The sequence below is a fragment of the Vicugna pacos genome, chromosome 34 (genome assembly GCF_048564905.1).
Source record: "Vicugna pacos chromosome 34, VicPac4, whole genome shotgun sequence".
NCBI classification, from domain to species: domain Eukaryota; kingdom Metazoa; phylum Chordata; class Mammalia; order Artiodactyla; family Camelidae; genus Vicugna; species Vicugna pacos.
The window spans coordinates 1,931,172-1,950,302 of NC_133020.1; the positions used below are offsets into that span (position 1 = coordinate 1,931,172).

The following is a 19,131-nucleotide window of genomic DNA, read 5'->3' on the forward strand; positions in this document are numbered from 1 at the left end:
AGCACATGCTCAGCATGCCCAAGATCCTGGGTTCAATCCCCAGTACTGCCTCTAAAAATAAATAAGTAAACCGAATTACCTGCCCCCCCCACCAAAAAGATGAATAAATAAATAAGAATTAAAACATTTTTAAAGGGTGTGCCTTTCTCAATAAAGCATATCCAAAGATAAGAGTATAAAAATCTCTCCATATCTGTATTAGTCTGTTCAAGCTGCTATAACAAGATACAAAAGACTGGGTGACTTAAGCAACAGACATTTATTTTCTCACAGTTCTGGAGGCGAGAAGTCCGAGATCAAGGTGCCGCCAGAATCCCAGCAAGACTGGTCCCTGGTAAGACCCATCTTTCCAGCCAGCAGATAGCTGCCTTCTCAGTGTGTCCTCACGTGGTCTTCTCTCTGTGCACACGTGGAAAGAGAGCGCCCTTGGTGTTCTGAGGACACCAGTCCTGTCGGATGAGGGCCCCACCAGTATGACCACTCGACCGTAATCGCCTCTTCACAGGCCCTGTCTCCAATTACAGTCACACTGGGGTTAGGGCTTCAGTATATGCATTTAGGGGAGACAGTTCAGTCCGTAACAGTATCATTAAATGAATGATGTAAAATACAGAAAAGCTCACCTCAGATCATACTCTACAGATGAGAACCACCATTACTAGCTTCTCTCTGTTCTTCAAACCTTTCACTGTCCAGACACAAACATACAGTATAAATTAGATGGCACTACACACACAGTTCATACAGTGAAAAGAGTTCCTTTTATTATAGCTTTTCTTTACTTATTGCTATATTCTAGACATCTTCCATATCAGTACACAGACATCTCAAAATATTCTTTCCAATAGCTGTGTGGTATTTTCTTGTAAGGATTGTGACAATTTTATTAACAGTTTTTCTCTTGGTAGATGATAGATCACTTCGAATTTCTTATTATGGACAATACTGCAGAAAATATCCTTTTACACGTGTATATTCAAACTGATGTAAATATTTCAGCAGAATAGATTCTTAGAAGTGAAATTGCTAAGTCAAAGGAAATGCATCTTTTTTTTTAAACATCTTTATTGTGATATGGTTCCCCTACAGTAAACTACACATATTTCAGATGTACAATTTGATGAGTTTTGATAGTTGTATACACCCATGAATCCACCACCATAATCAAGATAGCTCACATTTCCATCACTCCCCAAGAGGTGCAATTTTTGAATTCCCAATTTATCCCTTCCCACCCCCTTTAACCCCTAGAACAAGGGTATGCATCTTTGAAATCTAAGTAGATATTGTGTGCCAGTCTATACTTCTAATAAAAGTGTATAGGAGTGCCCATTTCCTCATGTCCACACGTGGGTGATACCAATAATTTTACTTTTGCTAATTTAATTGGTTAAAAAACCCAACATTATTTTTATTTGTATTTCATTATTACTGAAATTTTCCATATGTTGGCCCTTCAGATTTCTTTTCCTGTGGATTACATATTCACATTCTTTGCCCATTTTCCCCCTGCATTCACATTTTAAAATATTTATTTGTAAGAGTTCTTTATATTTATTATGACAAATAATATGTCCGTTACAGATATTTTCTCTCAATATGCACTTTGTCTTTTAATTTGGTTAACGGTATTCTTAGCAGTATGGAAGTGAAGTTCCAGGGCTGGATCTGGCCCTTTCACAGGGAGACGGTGCAGAACGCATGTGTTCGGGGTTGGGGGTCAGACTCCAGGCGTGGGAGCTGGGTCAGGGCGAAAGTGGCCACTAGGGATAACTTCTCCACGCCTAAGTGCGGCACACAGAATGTCTTATCTAACCATCAACCCAGCTAATCTGCCTGACTGAAAACTTTGAATCTTGAAGAGGAGATTTTTATATGTGTATCAGCACTAACGCTGAGCCCACCAGCTACCTTATTTATACTCACAGGACCCACTGATGGTCAGGGGCTTTGGCTGAGAGACTGGAGCCTCCTGGGTGAACAAGCATGGAGAGAAGACTTGGTCTAGGGCACTAAATTAAGGAAGCGTTTGAAGGACATTGAGAAAAGCAGCTATGACTATGTATACAATACATTAGACTTTGCATATGGTACCAAATGTAGGCTTTCAAAAAGGCAAGGAGAGCCATGGGGACAATGAATAACAAAAATATGAAGAATAAGAATCTTACAATATTAGAGCCTAAGGGAACCTTAGCAACTTTCAGGATTTTAAATTTTACTCCAACTGTATTTTACAGGTAAGGAAACCAAGGCTCAGAGAGGTGGAATACGTGCTCAGGTTTACAGCTCCAGCGGCCGGTGGAGACGGGATCAGAACTCAGTTCTCCTGACTCTCAGTTTGACAAAGCCTCCCTGACTCAGGAGTTCCTTGTGCCTCTGGACTCGTGACAACAAAAAGTCACACATTTTAAAATGTGACTTTCAGCAGAATTAAAATTTGACAAGTTACTGATCAGGCTTTTACGATGATTTTATGTCCCTGCCTGAGCCCGCTCTTTGGGAGAAGGTGAGCCCCAGCCCTGAAGCCCGCTCACAGCCCCCAGAATGCATCCTGGAGTTTTGCCCACAGATTCTAACTTCCCGGAACAGATGAGGTGTATTTAAATTCTAGTACAGGCATATTGAAGAAAGGCTTTAAAGTTAGAAGCCCTGCACCCTTTTGTCATTGTTAATTTTATTTATTTGTTAAAATTATTATATTGCATTTTTAATTATTTTATTTGGTGGAGGGCAAGGGAGTTAATTAGGGTTATCTATTTTTTGGAGTAATCAGATACCAGGGGTTGAACCCAGAACCTCATGCATGCTAGGCATACACTCTACCACTTGAGCTACACCCTCCCCTGTCATTGTTAAGTCCTTTCTATGGGCTAGTCTTACCCTACAGCTCACCAGAAATGTAATGAATAGCAACAAAACATACTCAGATCAGAACGTTAATCATTTAAGCAAAACAAGGCCACAGAGGATATCGTTCTTCAAGGCATATATTTTCTTTTCGTTTTTTTTTAACATTTTTTTTATTGAGTTATAGTCAGTCTACAATGTTGTGTCAGTTTCTGGTGTACAGCACAGTGCTTCACTCATACATGAGCATACATATACTCATTTTCATATTCTTTTTCCCTGTGAGCTACTACTACAAGATATTGAATATATTCCCTGTGCTATACAGTATGAACTTGTTTATCTATTTTATATAGACCTGTCAGTATCTGCAAATCTCAAACGCCCAGTTTATCCCTTCCCGCCCACATCCCCCTGGCAACCACAAGTCTGTATTCTGTGTCTGTGAGTCTGTTTCTATTTTATATATAAGTTCATTTGTCTTTTTTTTTAGATTCCACATGTGAGTGATACCATATGGTATTTTTCTTTCTCTTTCTGGCTAACTTCACTTAGAATGATGATCTCCAGGTCCATCCATGTTGCTGCAAATGGCATTGTTTTTATCATTTTTATGGCTGAGTAGTATTCCATTGTATAAATATACCACAACTTCTTTATCCAGTCATCTATTGATGGACATTTAGGTTGTTTCCATGTCTTGTCTCTAGTAAATAGTGCTCCTATGAACATTGGGATGCAGGTGTCTTTTTGAATTAGGGTTCCCTCTGGATATATGCCCAGGAGTGGGACTGCTGGGTCACATGGTAAGTCTAATTTTAGTCTTTTGAAGAATCTCTGTACTATTTTCCAAAGGTATATATTTTCTTGTCAAATTCGTTTCTTAAGTTCTCAAATAGCAACTAAGGCCAATTCTATTTCTCTGTTGAATTTACAAGTTCAACAGGGACATGAATCATAATGACATGTTGGGGTGGGGAGGGGTTATGGGGGATTGCATCCCAGGCCAAAGGAATGAGAAGGCTGAGAAACAGCCCGAGAAAAGGGTAAAAAGAAATGGCTGGGGCTGTGCGTCTCCAGGTCTTCAGGCCACGGATCGTGCTCCCAGCCCAGGTATTTAGGGTGTTCTTGTGTCTCCACAAGTTGCCGGATGTCACAGATGAGATAAGGAGTCACTTTGCTCTCGGGAACTGATTGCTCAAGACTGATCAACTGAGACTGAGAGCGCAGGGAAACTACGGCCCGTCCAGCATTGTGGTGAGAGGCCATCATCTTTCCCTTTGGACCCGAGGGAAGGGGAGCCCTGGACGGTGGACAGAAGAAAGGAGGAGAGGGTTGTAGGGAAGCCCAGGCGCCGGAGCAGGGCTTCTCCACTCTGGCGCTGCTGACATCTTGGGTTGGAGAATTCTTTGCTGTGGGGCACCACCTCGTGCACGGTGCGTGTACAGTGGTGTCCCTGAACTCTAAGCACAGGTGCCAGTAGCACTCACTCCCTCCCATTTGTAACCGCCAAGAAATGTCTCCAGACGCTGCCAGATGTCCCCGGGAGGGAAGAGAAAGGAGATAGAAAATCTAGAAAACTAGGTTGCAAGCCAATGTTCCGGAGTGTGAGGGGGCAGAGAATAGGAATGCACCCTGGCCGCCCCTGCCCACCCCCTCCCACCCCCTCCCTCAGTGTCCTTCCTCCTTTATAAACATGTTGTTGCTTTGGAAAAGCTTTTTATGGACCCCTGAATTCCTTTCTGTTTTTCAGCTGGAGAGCTGTTTGTGTTTTCATTCCAGTCAGCCCAGGACAGGCTGAGACTTAGCCGGGCAGAGCCTGGGTGAAGCCTTGCACAGCGGGGAGGGGAGCAGGAGGGGGTAAGTTCTCACCTGGACACAGTTTGTGGTACTTGGCCTGAGCGCTAACATGCTTCCCTCAGTTTTGATGGTCACAGTGGTTCCTAAAAGGAGGGTGGGCAGGTAAAGGAAGAAGGGCGAGTCAGAATCACCTGGGAGAAATTTGTTCATCCTTATCCACCTGCTGGCACGCAGCCCCAGGCACATCAAAGCCACAACAAAGTGTGAGACGGGTACAGACGTCTTCAAGGCTAACACACAACAGGGCTCAGCTGTCCTTCCTCCCACACTCTCCTCCCAGCAGGACTGCCTGCCTAAGAAGTTTTCTACAAGGTCTAACCTCAGTGATAGGTGGGGCTCTCAATCACAGGTTAACGCTGTTCCTTGAAGTGTTATTTAAACTAATGAAAAATGACAAAAAAACACAAATTTGAAAAAAAAATATGTGAAACAGGAAGACACGAGTACAGCCATTTCGGAAAAGGATGGAGGAACGGCCTTGGGCAAAATAAGTCTTGTAAGCTGAAGGACAAATGCCCGGGGGCTGAGCCCCAGCGGGAGGGGAAAGCAGGCGCCCAGGGACAGAAAATTAACTTCATCTCTGCTGTGCTAATGGTTGGACCTAGTTGCCCAAGGCCAGAAACTCAGCTATGAACTTTACCCTTATCTGTTCCTGTACTTTCTTACAGAAAATTCTCATGCATTCCTTTCCCCTCACAGAAGCACTCCCTATTTCTGACCGCCACCATGGAGGCACCTGCTACTGATCAAAGATATTTGATAGTTTCTGGAAATTATCAGTCCTCATGCGGAAAACCCTTCGTTCTGTTATAAAAGCAACTCGCCCCTTGTACTTGGGGAAGTGACCCCCCCCTTTTTTCTGCCTTCTCCCTTGTGCACAAGCTATTTCTTTGTGTGTGTGTTGGGGAGAGAGGTAATTAGGTTTATTTATTTATTTTAATTAATTAATTTTTGTAATGGAGGTATTGGGGATTGAACCCAGGACCTGGTGCATGCTAAGCATGTGACCTATCACTGGGCTATACCTTTACCCCTAAAGTTGTCTCTTTTAATAAAAAGTTTTCCTTGCCTAATAGTCTTGTGGAGTCGACAATTATTTCTATGGTATTGCTGTCCAAGAATCTGGAAGGGGCTCAGTAACAAATGCACCCCTATGTCCACTGCAGCATTATTCACAATAGCCAAGATATGGAAGCAACCAAAGTGTCCATCAATAGATGAGTGCATAAAGAATATGTGGGTGTGGGGGGAATATTACTCAACCATAAAAAAGAATGAATTCTTGCTATTCTCATTTGACAACATGGACGGACCTAAAGGGTATTATGCTAAGTGAAATAAGTCAGACACAGAAAGACAAATACAAGCACATACTGTATGATTTCACTTATATGTGGAATCTAAACATCAAAACAAATAAAAAATGCATGTGGGGAATACAGTCAATAATTATGTGATATCTCTGTATGGTGACAGATGGTAACTAGACTTATCATGATGGTCATTTTGAGATGTATAGAAATATTGAATCGCTATGTATTGTACCAGGAATTAACATAGCTTTGTAGTTCTATTATACTTGAAAAACAAACTCATGGGAGAAGAGATCAGATTTGCGGTTACCGGAAGTGGGGCTGGGGGGAGGGGCGATTGGAGGAAGATTGTCAAAAGGCACAAACTTCCAGTTCCATGACAAACAAGTCCTAGGGCTGTAATGTGCAGTGTGGTAAATATAATTAGCACTGCCGTATGTTATACATGAAAGTTGTTACGTGTTCTCATTGCAAGGAAGACATTTTTTTCTGTTTCTTTAATTATATGAGATGATGGATGTTCACTAAACTTATTGTGGTAATCAGTTCACGGTCTACGTAAATCAAATCATTATGCTGCACACCTTAAACGTATACAGTGCTGCACACCAATTACATCTCAATAAAACTAGAAGCAAAGAATAAACAGTAGATAAAATCACTGATAGAGATTATTTAAACCTCTTAGAGACTAATACAAGCAATCTGATACCAATAAGCTAGACACAGAGGAAAAAGTCGTTTCTATTACATATAAGATACTAAAACTGAATTTAAAAGAATTAGAAATTGGAAAAACACAAACAAACTGTAAGTATTTGGAAGCACTAAAAATATAAACCAGTGAAAATGGGAAATGGCAGATTTTATAAATAAATTGTAGTGGAGTATAAATGAAATAAATCACATAGAGGTCCTAAAATGGTGCCTAGCACATAGTAAGCCCTCAAATGTTGGCTGCTACTATTAAAAACTGCTTTTGAAGATAGAGAAGTGCTTAGAGTATGATGTTAAGTGAAACGAGTAAGACCCCAGATTGCAAACAGTGGGTTCTACTTTGTAAAGAGACACCTGTGATTTGGGGATCAAGACTGAGCTGCGATGGTGCATCCCTTGGATTCAGTTGTGACTGGCAGGGTGGACATACTTGAGGAATTTGCTCTGGTGTTTTTAAGGGAAGGAGAATAAAGGGACAGAGTGAGGGGGCAAAGGCAACTGGGAGGACCAGACGGCAGCTGCGTTGTCAAGAGTTCTTCCCAGCAGAGCTGGATTAAGGGGTGGTCCAGCAGGGAAGCCACCCATGTTGCTATGTATAGGGGATGCTAAGGTGTTGATCAGCACTAGTCGTGGTGGGAAACATTGATACGGAGAAAATTGTGTTTACCAGAACTCCTCTCAGGAACAGAATGAGTTTAAATCACTTGTCATAGTTCAAAACCCCCAGGGGGTGCTCTTGAGCAACAGTAAGTGGTCTCTAAAGTGCTTACTGGTGAAACTGGGTCCAGCTGATTGCCATCTTTTTATTTATTTTGTGACTAGTAAGTATACACAACTCTCTTGCCAAATCTGAAGAACCCAGAATACAATAGAAGAGGTTCCCAGCTGCTCCCAGAAGTCTTACTAGTAGACATTACTTGGTCTCTCCTCTACGTAAATGTTAAACAAGCATTTCAGTAGCACTCATTTTAAGAGTCACCAACTTATTACTTTATCTGGGAACCTTCCATCTGACCCTCATCCCTGGCCTCCTTCAGGGATCACTAAGAGCAGAATTTTTGACAGAAGCTGGAGGAATTTTTCTTTGTTGTGTTCTGGTTGTTACATTGTCCAAGGAATCTGTTGAATGCTAAGATCTAAGAAGCACTGGGGCTCAGGTGACAATGGAGATTGGATCCACCCTGCGGCCACCGCTACTGGCAGGTCACCGCCTGCCACCAGTGGGCTGGTAGCACGTACTTATGTGGATGTCAGCAGTTCCTTAAGTATGTTTCTTTTTAACTTCTAAGTATATTTTTAGGCTTCAGAGAAAAAAAGGAAAATACAGAGAAGAAATGTTGAAAAATCACCCAGGATTCCACCATTTTTAAACTTCAGGCACTGATCTTTGTGTGTGTGTGTGTGTGTGTGTGTGTGTGTGTGTGTGTGTGTGTGTGTGAGGGGGGAGGCAATTAGGTTTGTTTATTTATTTTTAAATTGAGGTACTGGGGATTGAACCCAGGACCTCATGTGTGCTGGGCACGCACCCTGCCTGAACACTCATCTTTACCTGGGCTGCTTGAAGTCTGATTTTCTGCTCTAACCTCACACTAATTTCATGTTTTTCTTGCTTTGGTTTCTGAATCCTGAAACATTAACTTGTTCTGCTGCACTTTTTCCGCTGTTTGAAAACGATAGAAGTTCAGTTCCTCTGTGGAATTCGGGATTTTTAAAATAAATGAAAATACATTAATGAATGTCACTCAGTCCCTGTCTGTCTGTGAGAGGCCCACGTGCATGAAGGGGCTCTGGAACTTGGAGAGGTCAGAGTTTTTCTCAGCTTCTCTCTTTCATTCTCACACAATTTTTCCTCGTAAAATCTATTAGCGTTTCTTGGACCCCTTAAATAAACCAATGTTAATAAATACCAGAACACCCAGGGACAATTGCAGTTCCTTTAATATATTTGAAACAATGTGTAATTTTGGAACATTCTAGGTATTGATTTCTTCATATTTCCACTCTAGTTAAAATAGAATGTTTCTCTTATTTGTATTTTATTTTGTAAATCTTGCATTAGGTTAATAATCACAGGTGACAAGTGTGGGGTGGGTCAGAAATCTTCCTTGTGAATGCTGACATATACATTTGTGACAGTATGGCTTATCTATTTAAAAATATTGAGTATTTTGTTTACAAAGAACGTATCTTCTGACTAGTGGAATGACAAAATATGAGGATAGAGTTATTTGTATGCTCAGAGAAATTAAAAAAGAACCTACTGTCAGTATATTCAAAGTAATCCTAGATCTTAAATATTGATACAGTAAGCAACTGACATATAGGAAACACTCAATATTGAAATGTTGAATGAATAAATGACTTAAGAAATTTTTTTCAGGGGTGGGGGAGGGAGCGGTAATTAGATTAACTGATCTATTAAATCAATCAATCAATTAATTAATTTAATGGAGGCACTGGGGATTGAGCCCAGGACCTCATGTATGCTAAGCACATGCTCTACTACTTGAGCTCCCTGCCCCAAAAGATGGGGGCTTTTCTCTATATGTCTTTATGTAATCATTTTTATTTGTATGAAGAGAAATAAAAGAAAAGACAAATTACAGTTACAAAACCATCTCAGGAGAGTAACTAGGTTAAACTCCATAAAAACATTACAAAAAATTTAAGTGCATGTAGATTCACAGAAAAGCTAGAATACATTAAAAAAACTCTAGTTCGTCCTTCATCCAGATTCTCTATTAACATTTTTCCTTCATTGGCCTAATTGTTCTCTCTCCCTTTCATCTCTGAATCATTTGACAGAAAATTGTGGACATGTTGCCTCTTTACCTTGAAATACACACGCAAGAACAAGGCTGTTCCCTTACATAACTGCATTGTAATTGCTGGCACAGGAAAACCGACAAATACAGTATGATGATCTAAGCTACAGACATGATTAGTTTCTCACCAATTGTCTCCATAGTGGGTTTAATAGTAGAAAAAAAGAGGGGAGGGTATACTTCAAGTGGTAGAGCGCATGCTTAGCATACACGGGGTCCTGGATTCAATCCCCAGTAACTCCTCCAAAGTTAAATAAACCTAATTACCTCCCCCCACCAAAAATAAATAAATAAATAAATAAATAAATAAATAAATAAATAAATAAATAAATAAATAAATAAATTTAATTTAAAAAATAGTAGAAAAAAAATATAGCTTAGGTCCAATCCAGGATTCCATACACATTGCATTTAGTTCTCAAGTTGTTTTAGTCCTTTATTCTGGAAAATTCCTCAATCTGTCTTTGTATTTCATGACAACATTTCTTTAAAAATATATTTTATTTATTTATTTATTTATTTTTGTGGGTTTGTTTTTGTTTGGGGGGGTAATAAGTTTTATTTATTCACTTATTTATTTTAATGGAGTTACTGGGGATTGAACCCAGGACCTCCTGCATGCCAAGCATGTGCTGTACCACTGAGCCACATCCTCTCCCCTGACTGTAATATTTTTGAAGAAAATAGACCAGGTTTTCTGTAGTTCAGGCTCGCTCAGTTTGGGCTTGTCTGGTATTTCCTCATGGTTAAATTGAGGTTCTGCACTTTGAGCAGGAATAGAGAGATGTGCTTTGATCAAGGGGCCCATGATATCAGCCTGTCCTTGCTGGTGACATTAACTTGGGTGAGGCGCTGTCCACCAAGCTTTTCCATTACAAAGTTATTATTTTTCCTTTTATAGTTAATAAGAACTTTGTGGGTACAACTTTGAGACTATGTACGTACACTTGTCCTCAGGAATTTTTTTACCCATCAGTTACAGGGTAGGGTGATTCTTACTTGAATTATTACAATGTTTTGTCAAATGCTCATCATTTGAACTTTTTCATTCCTTCTACATTTGTTTGTTTGCATTCTATCATCGGGAAGAGCTTTTCCTTTTTCTTATTCATTCATTCATGTCAGTTTGAATCCATGTGTTCCTGTTTTATTTAATGGATTTTAATCGATTACCATCCTTTCCCCCCCAGCTCCACTGACATAGAATCAACATAGAACCACCATCATTTTTTATTTTCGTGTTCCACTGTCCCGGGTTTTGCCAGCGGAAGCCTCTTCAAGTTGACTCCTGGTTCTTCTGACACGTCCCCATCATTCTTTAGAAACCAGCCTACGTATGCTCACTGCTGCCGGGGAGTTACTGCTTCTAGACCCTCAGAGAAGACGGCTAGGAGATGTGCGTACACACACACACCTGTGTATCTGCATGTCTTGTCACTAACTGTCTATACCACCTAGCTAGCTAACTTCATCAGATCATGTGTTCATACCGGTACTTGTATCTCTAGTCCAACAGTTGCACAGAGTTTATTATCACGTTCTCCCTTTCCACACTGGAACTTCCTTCGGGGACAGCAAGAAATTTGGCTCCCATTACACTCAACACACCACTTATTTGCTCAGTTCTAGAACTCAGTAAAATGTTGGAAATGCAAGTCATACGATTGGGTAAAACAAACCAGTGACCTAGAACTCAGTACTTGCTTACAGTTCAATCTGCCTTTAGCCTAAGCGTGTATAGTCAACATACTGTGTTCAAAAGCGTGCATGAGCTCTAATCTTTATCTTCAGAGTGGTTATGTTGTTATGGATTTAGTATTATCTGACCTATAGATAATGTTCATTTGTATTTTTATTCCATTTTAGGTTTTTTCATCAGTTTAAAATTTTATTATGTATGTGGATATAAAACACTCAGATGGTTCAAAAGTGAAAACTCAACAAAAAGGTATACTCAGAAAATCACCACGAATTCTTTAGCAAATAATTTTTCTTTATTGAGGGTTCCTTCTCCTACATTTAAAAACTGTGAGGCTGGACCCTTTGGTTCATCCTCCCTGTGCTCTGTGCCTGCCTGCTCTCCACTCCCCAAGCACACACAGACAGACAGACACACACACACACTGATGCAAAAGATACTGAAAAACAATCTTTACAAGATGATCTGTAGGATGAGATATGTTTCTTCCTCCTTCAGCCATGATTCTATATAGAAACAATATTTTTAAGTTGATTTTTTCACGGTTATTACCTTGGTTTGGTGTCTGATAATCATATATTTAAATGATCTAAAAATATTGTTTCTTGTGAAAATACCGTAATGGACTATGTGGTTCAATCTTCTTAAAAACCTTCTATAAAAGCAGAGTTTCCTTTACTGAGTCAAAGCAACCTGGCTTTATTTTTACTGAAGTGCAAGACCAAAACAACACATGAATCACTTCCTCTGTGAGAGAGGGTGACCGCGGACTGGGGGCCTGTTGTCCAAACCCCATGTCAGGTCCGCTCCGCCAGCCCCACTTCCTCAGGACGTGTGTCTTTCAGCACCTCTGGCTCCTTCTGGAACGGTGACCAGCCGCCTCTAATTTCCTCATGGACCAGATGTGGTGGTGGTGATGACAATGGGTTGAGACGGATTTTTTAAAAGCAAGAATCCATCGTGTGAAGGTTGACTAAGATTTTCTTCATTGTATTTTGAAGTCCTTGACTGAGTTTTAAACACTTAATCAGGAATCTGGCTTTGCTATTAAGACAATTTAGCTATATAAAATGTTGATTTCTCTTCCTCTCAGCCTCTATTCCAGAGGTCCGATACTTCGGAACAGTTCTGCTCATTTTGTTATTTTATATAATCTAGCTTTTGTGTTCAGTATTTGAGCGCCTACAATGTGGGGATTGGGGACATCAGTGATCAAAACATATAAAAATCCTTACCTTTGTGGAGCTTCTGTTCTAATAGGTGTAGACAGACAATAAAAAATAAACAGCTAGTTACTTAGTTTGTTACAAGATGCCAAGTGCTATGGGAAAAGATAGAACAGATTAGCAAGGATGGGAGTGATATGTGTGTAGTGGAGGCAGCTGTAAATCTAAAATCTCATAGTCCAGTGAGATCGTGGTGGTATCTGAGCAAAGATTTTAAACTGGCAGAGGTGTAAGCCATGCGGATGTCTAGGGAAGGAGCACTGCAGGAAGAAGGGACAGCCAGCGTCTGTGTTACACGGCTTACGTGTGCTCTGCTTGTTTACAGAAAAGCAAGGTGCGTGGTCCACGGTGCTGGTGGTGGGCAGACACGCAGGACCTTGTGAGGCCAGAGGACTCTGGCTCTTATTCTGAGGGAAATGGGGAGCCCCTGGAGGGACTGGGGTAGAGAAGCAACAGAATCTGTGTTTTGACAGACTCCCCTGATTGCGTATTTGACAAGGTGAGGGGGTTGGGGTGGCCTGGAAGCCTTGCGACTCAGTAAAAAGCTACTGTGACAGTGTAGCAAGATGGTGGTTCAGGACAGAACGGTAGCAGCCGCACTGGTGAGAGATCTGACTGTAGGTACATTCTGAAGGTGAGTTAATGTCATTTCCTGATACACTGGATGTGTAGTCTGAGAAAGAGAGGAGTCCGAGATGAGAGCTTTTGGCCTGAGCAACTTGGAAACCAGAGTTGCAATGAACCGAGACGGAGAAAGTTACGTACGGATGGGGTAGGTTGTATGGGGAGAGATCAGCTCAGTTTTGCACAGGTTAAATTTAAGATTGTCTACTAGGCATCCAAGTGGAGAGGACAAGTAGATAGATACATGTTTCTAGTGTGCAGAGGAATAGTTAAGAGCTGGAGATATACAATTGGGAGTCGACAGTGTGAAATTACATGCGATCATCAATGAAGCAAACGCGGATAAAGAGAACCTAGGACATACCTCATCCTAGATGCCCCTAAGAAGTCTAGAAGATGTGTTGAAAACAGCAAAGGAGACTAAGAAAGGAATAGAAAGAATAACCAAATGCTTGGAGACCTGCAAGCCAAGGGAAGAAGTGAATTTTGGAGGAGGGTATGACCAGGTATCGCAAATGCTACCAATAAGTCAAGATGAGAACTGAGAATTGGCCACTCGATTAGCAACATGGAAGTCACTGTTCACGCTGATGAGGGCAATTTCATTTAAATGGTGGGGGCAAGAGCCTGACTGAAGTCCATTTAGGAGAGAACGGTTAGCGAGGAACTGGAGACAAGCACAGAAAACTCAAGTATTGCTCCAAAAGGCAGGGGGGAGTGGGCGGTAACTGGCGGGGGAAGTTTATTATTTAGGTTGGGGGAAATTATCGATTTGTCTGCTGAAAGAAAGATCCAGTAAAGAGGGAGGACTCTTTGTATGTTGTATGAGAAAAGCAGAGTGGCTGGAGAAGTACCCTTGAGGTGAGTGGGGGTAGGAGGTGGTGCTCAGTTGGAGACACCAGGTTTAGGTAAGCAACATGGATTATCCAGTCAGGATGTGGGACCCAAGTGTTGGTAGACGGCTGGATGTGGTTGTGGGAAGACTGTGGCAGTGCCCCGCCAATTACTTTAATTTTCTGAGTAAAGTGGGGAAGGTTATCAATTGGGTCGAGGATGAGGGAGGCGACGGAGGTTTGAGGAGAAAGGAGGTGTGAAATAGTCACCTAGTGACACGTTTTAAATCACACCAATCAGTGTAGGTGTTCATTTTGCTCAGTGGCAGGGGTTGTGGGCATGGAGAAGACAGAGTTGAGTAAACCCAGGTTTTGGTTTTGCCAAACAAGCAGGACAAAGCCAGAGAGGGCGCTGAGTGAACTGAACGCAAAGGGCTAGTTAGTGACTGAACCTTTGAAGAGGGCACAGGAGGACGAGAGGGCGCCAGGAGCTGAGCGGATAGTCACCTAAGCTCTCTAAACCTGTTTGCTTGTGTGAAAATCTTACCAGTGCTGCTGTGATATGCACGTAGAGTGTTCGACACAGGACCAAGCGCTGAGTAAATACGTAATCAGTTTCTCAGATGAGGCTTCCCATCAGGATCACCTGGGGAATTTTTGCAAACACTAATATCCACAGGCCAACCACCACAAGATGGGAGTTTCTGAGGGTGAAGCCAGAGCACGACTCAGTTTACTCCCCAGGCGAGTCTAACGTACAGTCAGGGCTGCACACTTCTGCAGTAGCTCAACGATCTCCGTTAATGTTAACAGTTATTTACTGAATGTCTCATCCGGGCCAGGCAATACATTATAGTATTGTCTCGTTTAAGTCCCACAACTTTTCAAGGGAGAGTTTGTGCCTAAGTCACAAAGAGTAAGCGACAGAGCCAAGGGTTTCTAGCCAGCTGTCTCCGACAGAGTCCTTTCCACTGTGAGCCTGTTCCTCCAGGAGCGGTTTCAGGAGCACTGACATCACGCGAGACGTCATTAACAAGACCGGCTTCATCGCTGACCTTGCGAACTCAGAATCCGCAGTTGAGTAAGACCCTCAGGTGATGCACACTGAAGTCTGAGAAGCCCTGAATAGGCCACACCGGCCCTCTCTCCGCCGTGTTTCCACTCCCGTGTAAGGTGGACCCAAACAAGTCGTGTCGATGGGCCAAGGGCAACATTTTAAAGAATTCTTCAGCTGATGCCAGCTGCTTGTAAGTATCGATAAATGAATTGGTTCATTAAGGCCTGAAGAAAAGTAATGAACGTCTAAAAAAGATTATTTCTGGAAATGTTTTACTTATGAAATCATATTGGAAGTCACTTAGGATTCCTTTTGGGGATATCTTTAATTTTTTAAATCGAAGGCCAGTACGGTGACTGTATGATACCCAGTAAAGTGCTCCAGGAAATGCTATTTGTATAGTGCTGCAGAGTTACCAAGTCCCTTTTTCTTATTCCTTGAAACGACCGTAAGAATTTATTATTGGGATTCAGGTAAACTGCCTAAGGCCATAGCAGGACCAAGACTCACAGTTCCTTTGACTTGTGTGTCACTATGTAAGACTGAGCCATGCAGGCAACACCATACACCATGGACTGAAGCAGTCATTTCAAAGAGAACAGAGCAGCCCTGCTGCACCGTTCCTGGAGATCTAGTTTTGGAGTTATCTCAGGGAGAAGCCACCATCTCTACACCTGGGGAACCCTGGCTTCTGTCATAAGCTTTATTCTTTTTTGTTTTTTATTTTATTTTATTATTATATCATTTAATTATTCGATTTACAGGGAGAAGTAATTAGGTTTATCTTTGGTGGAGGTGCTGGGGATTGTACCCAGGACCTCGTGCATGCTAAGCACGTGCTCTACCGCTTGAGCTATACCCTCCCCCCACCACAAGCTTTATTCTCGAAAGATTTATGCAGGTTTTGGTGGGATTGGTGGTGGGTCAGTACCCTATGCAGTAACTTTTTTCTGAGTCAACCAACATTTCTAACAACCAAAATTATTGTGAGCTGAACATAACATAATCCTAGCCGAAATAATATCTAAGTCTTTAGAATTCATTTAAGGATGTATTTATTTATAAGATACAAATGTTTAATATTTAATAGAATTAAAGTGCTTAATTTTACAATGTTTCCAATTCTCTGTCTTTATGACCAAATATACATATGTTACAAATTATATACACTATCTGCAAGTATTTTACATTCATATAGCTAGAAAGGAAAAATTACTTTTTGTGTACACTTTTTTTCACATTTAACTCTAAAATTCTGCTAACATACCTTTTCAAACTGATCAGTCAACAATTCAAAAACCCAGACAACACTTACTCAAAAAAAAAAAATCAGTCAATTGTCACAAAATGAAATGCTAGTTTGGTTTTAAAAAAACAAAACAAGGTTCTATGTACAGACATGATTGCTAATGTAGGGAGACCTCCCCGCCCCCACCCAAGTGATACATTCCAACATCCATATAATGTGTAATAGATAATGCAATTCTGTTATCATAATGGTCCACATAGACTATTATTTCTCTTCCCAAACCTATACAGATCACTCTATGTATTTGGTATTCACTTATTAATAAAATATGCTACAATGAGATTTCTTGATTTCTCACTAAATCTACCTAATCTCACTAATTCAATCTGTAATGAGTTTTAGGAAGGGGTAACCGTCATGTAACTCACAGTGACCCCCAATGAGTTAACAACTATCTTGTACAAGCCATGTGCTATTTCATCTCAAAAGACAGAAAGGACACTGTACTCTGCCAAATGCTCAGCCCAGAAAGTAGAAGACCGTGATTGACTTCAGAGGGATTTTTTTTCTATGTCGATAAACAGAGCAGAAAACTACCCAATAGAAGTCATTATTTTTTAAGTCTAAAGAAAAAGTAGTGACGAGATACTAGTGGTCCAGAGGCCAGACGAAAGGCCGGGTGCAATGGACCCCATCAGTGTGCAATCGTGTAGATTTGTATCTTACAGTTTATGTCCCTCTGCTGTTCAAGTATTTTTCTCTTATCCTAACATATATTGCTCTGATTTGGAGACCGATGGACTCCTTCTGTCCATCTGTCTGTCCATTCTTGCTTGTCTCAGTGCTACTCCAATTCCTCTCTACGTATCAGTAAAGAAAGCAGTCGTCTTCCATGACAACATGATTACAGGGCATACATAAGAATGAATTATACCAAAAAATCCATGTAAATAATTTATGTTAAAATAGTTAAGTTAAAAAGAACAGTTTCTATAAAAATTTCATTCCTATGGAAAAACAATTGGAAATCAGCAGTGTTTTTACATATTTACACATACGCATAAATTCACAGGAAGGGTTTTAAAAGTGGATCTAGTGGCTTTTATATATCATATTCATATTTTCTAAACCTGAAGAATCCATAGTAGATCGTAATATGGAAATAAAAAGCAACTGGATTCTACTAAAATTGGATGAGAATGAAGAAGTTAACAGGATCCATTTAAGATGTTACAGATATACAATAGAATCCTAATAAGAACAGGTTACCCAGTTTTATATGAATACATTCGTGAAGAATACAAAATTTAAGAATGAAGACATTAAGACATTCTTGCCTTTTGAATTAATTTTAGCTTATAAATACCATGTGCTTAATCTTAGACCCGCTAATAGGAACATCACGTGATATAGAAAATCGTAGTTAATGTTCGATTCTGTATTACAGCAAGGATGCCTGGCCGGGGGGGTGGGGGGGAGGCGGGAAGACCTTTGTCCTCAAAAGTTTTATTTGCTTCTCTTGATGCCTTTTTTCTCAGGATATTCAGCCCAGGATATTTCAGCCCAGAAAGGTCATTATTACAGTTATCACAGGTAATACACTCAGAATAAGAACTGAAGGCTTTGAGTATAACCAGAAATGAGATCTAAAATTAGAAGGGGTGGAGGGGAAAAAAAAAAAAAAACCCTGTTTCCACAAAGTAGACAATAAAAAGGCTGGTAATTTTTAAAAATTGGGGTATGTCACCCCGTGAAGATAAGGACGCCAATCTGTATTAAACTTCATGGAAAACGAAATGTAACTTGATAAAGCAGTGCAGGTGTGTTTGGCTGTTTTTACCATCTGTACCCTTTGCAAAAGTGAAAAAGGCTTTTGATAGTTACTTGAATCCAAGGAATGATGTTGTCTGCCTCCCCCCCACCCCCCGCCCCTACCACACACACTTTCTCTTCCCTACACTGAGCAATTTGAATTCTGGCATCACTTGGGAATGTTCACATTAAAATTTCGGTATAAAAACCTACCCTGAAGAAGTTATTGCTTGCATACATGATGGCACTGGAGATGCCATTATCACAAAAGTGGCTGGTGGCACTTTTCATTATTGGGCCCCACTTAAAACCTGGAGATACGTCTGCACTACATTCATAGTTAATATACCAAGTGACAGACCTTCGATAAAGAAAAATTAAAGTGTAAAAAAAATTGGAATGTTTTATAATGAAGAGCAGTTCTTATCAAAGAAGTATTTTTTAAGTTTGGAGGAAGGGCACTTTAAAGAAAAGATGACTTGGAAAGCACCAAATTAGAGACAATATTCTAAAAAATAGGACCCAAATGGAATGTTGGTTACTATTAAGTAGAGCAACCAATTATTTTTCTAGGTTCAATTTGCCATGACTGCTCAGGTGTCTCAGACAGCAAAAGACAGATTCTTCTTCTAACCAATCAACCACACTTTAAGGTCTTTCGGTTGAGCCTTTTAAGACGGCTAAGAGCACACTCCTTTGCCTTTCTCCAAGTAAAAGCGTTAGTGATTCTTTAACGAGAAACAGGCATAAGGCTCCTTCACTGCTTCTCTCTGTGCGTGGCAAAAGAGCACGTGTCACGCGAAGATCGTGACTGGATAAGCAGAAATTCTCTTCCAATACTAATATGTCTAATTTATTGGGAAAAAAAATTAAAGAGAATATTAAAGCGTGATATTACTCCCTTTCCATGAGTTTTCTTTTAGTATCTAAATTAAATCACATTTGATATTTACTGAGCCAAACCTTGAATACGTCCATGTTACTTCTATTCCAGAAGAACTTACTGGTAGTGGAAGTGTAGCTTTCTTGCTGTTTCAAAAATAATCTGGCTCGTTAATCTCCTAAT

At 40.6% G+C, this 19,131-nt stretch overlaps 1 protein-coding gene and 1 long non-coding RNA gene across 8 annotated transcripts in view; one reads left to right on the forward strand and one right to left on the reverse strand.

Moving 5' to 3' along the window:
* Positions 1-269: 269 nt before the first annotated feature.
* Positions 270-19,131, reverse strand: part of FGD4 (FYVE, RhoGEF and PH domain containing 4) — a 184,224-nt gene continuing 165,362 nt past the window's right edge. For 3 of the 7 annotated variants that reach the window (XM_072954503.1, XM_072954504.1, XM_072954505.1), the window contains 4 exons: positions 4,723-4,793; positions 1,927-2,012; positions 624-688; positions 271-399 (listed from right to left, as the gene is read on the reverse strand). In XM_072954503.1, coding sequence (XP_072810604.1) covers positions 637-688; positions 1,927-2,012; positions 4,723-4,793 — 209 coding nt within the window. In that variant the 3' untranslated portion in view covers positions 271-399; positions 624-636. Of the gene's footprint in view, positions 400-623; positions 689-1,926; positions 2,013-4,722; positions 4,794-19,131 lie in introns of those variants that run through there. The other 4 variants (XM_072954501.1, XM_072954500.1, XM_015235748.3 and 1 more) reach the window with 4 other exon arrangements.
* On the forward strand, positions 273-2,451 carry LOC140691289 (uncharacterized). Its single transcript, XR_012066886.1, has 2 exons — positions 273-334; positions 2,241-2,451. It is a non-coding gene; the product is annotated as an uncharacterized lncRNA (long non-coding RNA).